The sequence below is a fragment of the Lycium ferocissimum genome, chromosome 9 (genome assembly GCF_029784015.1).
Source record: "Lycium ferocissimum isolate CSIRO_LF1 chromosome 9, AGI_CSIRO_Lferr_CH_V1, whole genome shotgun sequence".
NCBI classification, from domain to species: domain Eukaryota; kingdom Viridiplantae; phylum Streptophyta; class Magnoliopsida; order Solanales; family Solanaceae; genus Lycium; species Lycium ferocissimum.
In genome coordinates this window covers 39,383,042-39,386,227 of record NC_081350.1, presented here as the reverse complement: position 1 = coordinate 39,386,227, position 3,186 = coordinate 39,383,042, and the positions used below count along the sequence as shown (strand labels likewise).

Genomic DNA, 3,186 nt, shown 5'->3' with positions numbered 1-3,186 from the left:
GTCTATCGTTAAAAGGTACGTAAAAGCTCAATCAAAAAAAATTTGGCTCTGTATCTTTGTCTTTGAATCTATTATTCAATCAAATCTTAGCTTAAAGACCAATAATTTGAGGGACAAAAATTAAAGACCAGTGCCTTTGAAGGGAAATCGTGCAAATGACAAGTCGTATTTTGAGAAAACATACTGAAACTGAATCACTCTCTAAATTGGTGGGTTTTTTGAACTAATCTATATATATATATATATATATATATATATATATATATATATAAGGAAGAAGCAGCAAAACAACATAAATATGGTGAAACCTTTGCATTTATATATTGAACGAACTTTTGCTACATGCGAGAGTTTGAAAACTCCAAGAGATACTTGATATAAAAACAGTCGAGAACTAAAGAAGAAGAAGATAAAGTATTAACTCTTTCAGAGTCCTCAATCTTGATTGAACTTAATATGATAGAATTACCTTAACTACCAATGAAAAAGAAAAGAACGTACACACGCACATGAACAAGGTGTACAAAGGAACCCGAAGTCCTCAACTTTAAAGGTATTCATAACTTGACATGATATAAAATTACAATTACAACAGAAACAAAGTATCCCCAGGTTGCGATACATTAATAATGCGTCAATTGTAAGGAACACTTAATTTTGTGAGTATAACAGATTTAAGGTCTTCCTCATTAGCCACATTATCAGGAACCCTAATCACAAAATCTTGTAGCATCATGTCCTTGATACTTGAAACACTTGCCCGGTGAATTTGAAACTCCAACTCTCGCAGCACGTTCATCAATCTCGCACAGGGGTAGTTCACATCGGGTGAACGGACCCGAACCACAGCTTCTACTCCAATAATCTTGACCTCGACTTCCATTCCATATGCACCATCGCACCAATTGAACGGCGAATTGATATTATTCGCGCGATCAACTACAGCAGACGATACGCTTTGAGAGTCGTACATCTCCATAACGTTATTAACATAATTTCTGCTAGGTTTCTGGTACTGAGTTTTATTATTAGACTCTAATTCTTGAACTTTGGCCTTGAGCTCATTAATATAAGCAACTGCATCAGCTAGCAAAGAAGCTTTATCCATTTTCGACACCTTAGGGACCACGCTCCTTAGAGCGTAGAACCGATGATTCAGCTTTTCCCTTCTCTGTCTCTCAGCTTCAACATGATTTTTCGCCATTGTTGTGTTGCTGGAACTGGATTTTCGTCCTCGTTTATTAGGTGAATTAGTATTGTTGATAGCCGAGGACTCATTATCAAAGTCCGAATTTCCAGAATCGGATGATTTGTTGCCTATAATTATTTCTTGATTATTTTTTGTATCCGTTTCTTCCGATTTCTGAATATGATTTCCCAAAGGAACAAAATTGAAACTAGAAAGACTATTAATTGGCGGGGGACTATTTTTATTGCTACATCCAAAAATAGACCTAGTTAATTGAACTAATTCCCAATTTTCTTGAATAATTTCATAAGATCCCAATTCGACAACACCATGAGGAGTAGAAATACAAACCAGAGTCCCAATTCCATGCAAGTGAGCTTGTTTAGCTCTCTCATAGTTGTAAAGTTGCAACTCGTAATAATTGTTGAGCCAAACGCACGAACCGGAATTATAAGTGTTTACGATGAGGTCATCATCGGACACGAAACATTCCGGTGCTGACACCGCATAAAACATGTCCGTATCCATACGGACTTTGGCCGAAGCCGAGTCTTTGGCACCACGCAAATGGCCGTCTCCCCACGAGAAAACAAGACGGTCATTGGCGTCTTTTGACGCTTGCCAGAAAATAGCATAAACCCACCATTCTTGACGGCTATGGATTATATACTGAAGGCGTTTTTGAAGTGTATTAAGTAGTGAAGGTGGAGAAGAAGAAGAAATTGTTGAGGTACTGTCTTGCATTATTCAATATCTTACTGAAGTTTTAATATTCCGGGAGATGAACGAATGTTACTGAAAGGGTTGAGATAATGTCAGACTAACAAAGTATTGGGACTTTTATACATAAGAAAATAATAATATTTGGTGTCATTTTACACGTGGTGTTTATAGACTTCTATTTTAACAAACAACTTACGATTGACTGAAAACAGAGGTAAGAGTGAGAAGTGTGAAATGATTGAGTTCATACATGGTCATGGTGGACCTCAAGAATGGACGGTTCAATAACCTTAAAGTTCTCACTGCTTCTGATTGTCCATTTTTATCTCAAATACCGCTGGAAATCTTACGGAAAATACTTGATCACGAATCAACAAATGGACAATGGCATGAAAGGAATAGACCAATGTAACTATTTAAGTATTATATTGAAAACCAATTGATAAGATATTAATAGTATAAATATATACATAATTTTAACCAAAATAAAGTTTGACAAAATGTTGTATAACGTTTAGACCATTATGAAATTATTCAAGACAATAATCAACTTGGACAAAACACATTATTATTGTAAAATAATGACTCATTAATATATATTAAATAAATGAATAAAAAACTTCTTTTTGAGATATTAAACTCAATATTTTCACAACAAATACAAAAATAAATCCAACTCGTTCAAAGGTCTAATGATAAGTTTACTTTAAACCAATTTTTCTTATAGTATAATGGCATTAATTAATTCTCTATTTGAAGTGTTAACTCTGGACTATAATGATAAGTTTACTTTAGGAAAAGTCAAATGTTTAAAAACTTACAGAAGATAAAGTGTGAGTTTTATTGATTTTAAAAACCATCAAATGATTAATCAGATGTACAAGATACCGTTATCAAGAAGTGTATAGACGATTTCTTGTACTAATTTCTCCTGACACATTACTAATTTTCTTGGCATAGCTGTACTTTGTAAGTTTCAATATGAGTAACGATATTACATTGATTGGAAACCATTCATCTGGGAAATCAGTTCCTTTCAATCAAAAGAGGATGGTCCTAGATATATTATCGAAATGGTTAGCTCTAACTATAAATCTTTTGCATCACAATTACATATTCTACGTCTGTCCGAAAAGATAATTCATAATTACTGTCATAGAAGCTCCGTTGAGGGATTCGTATAATTAGGCACGAAGCTATATTCGTTTCCTCAATCATACACGACAAAAAATTGGATAATTTTCGGAAGTTGAAAGTTGTCATTCGCGGAAGAT

At 34.1% G+C, this 3,186-nt stretch overlaps 1 protein-coding gene across 1 annotated transcript; it reads right to left on the bottom strand.

The window, feature by feature from the left end:
* Nucleotides 1–634: 634 nt before the first annotated feature.
* On the bottom strand, nucleotides 635–1,981 carry LOC132031898 (transcription factor MYC2-like). Its single transcript, XM_059421769.1, has one exon. The coding sequence runs from the start codon at nucleotides 1,931–1,933 to the stop codon at nucleotides 635–637; it is 1,299 nt and encodes a 432-aa protein (XP_059277752.1). The 5' UTR covers nucleotides 1,934–1,981.
* Nucleotides 1,982–3,186: the final 1,205 nt, after the last annotated feature.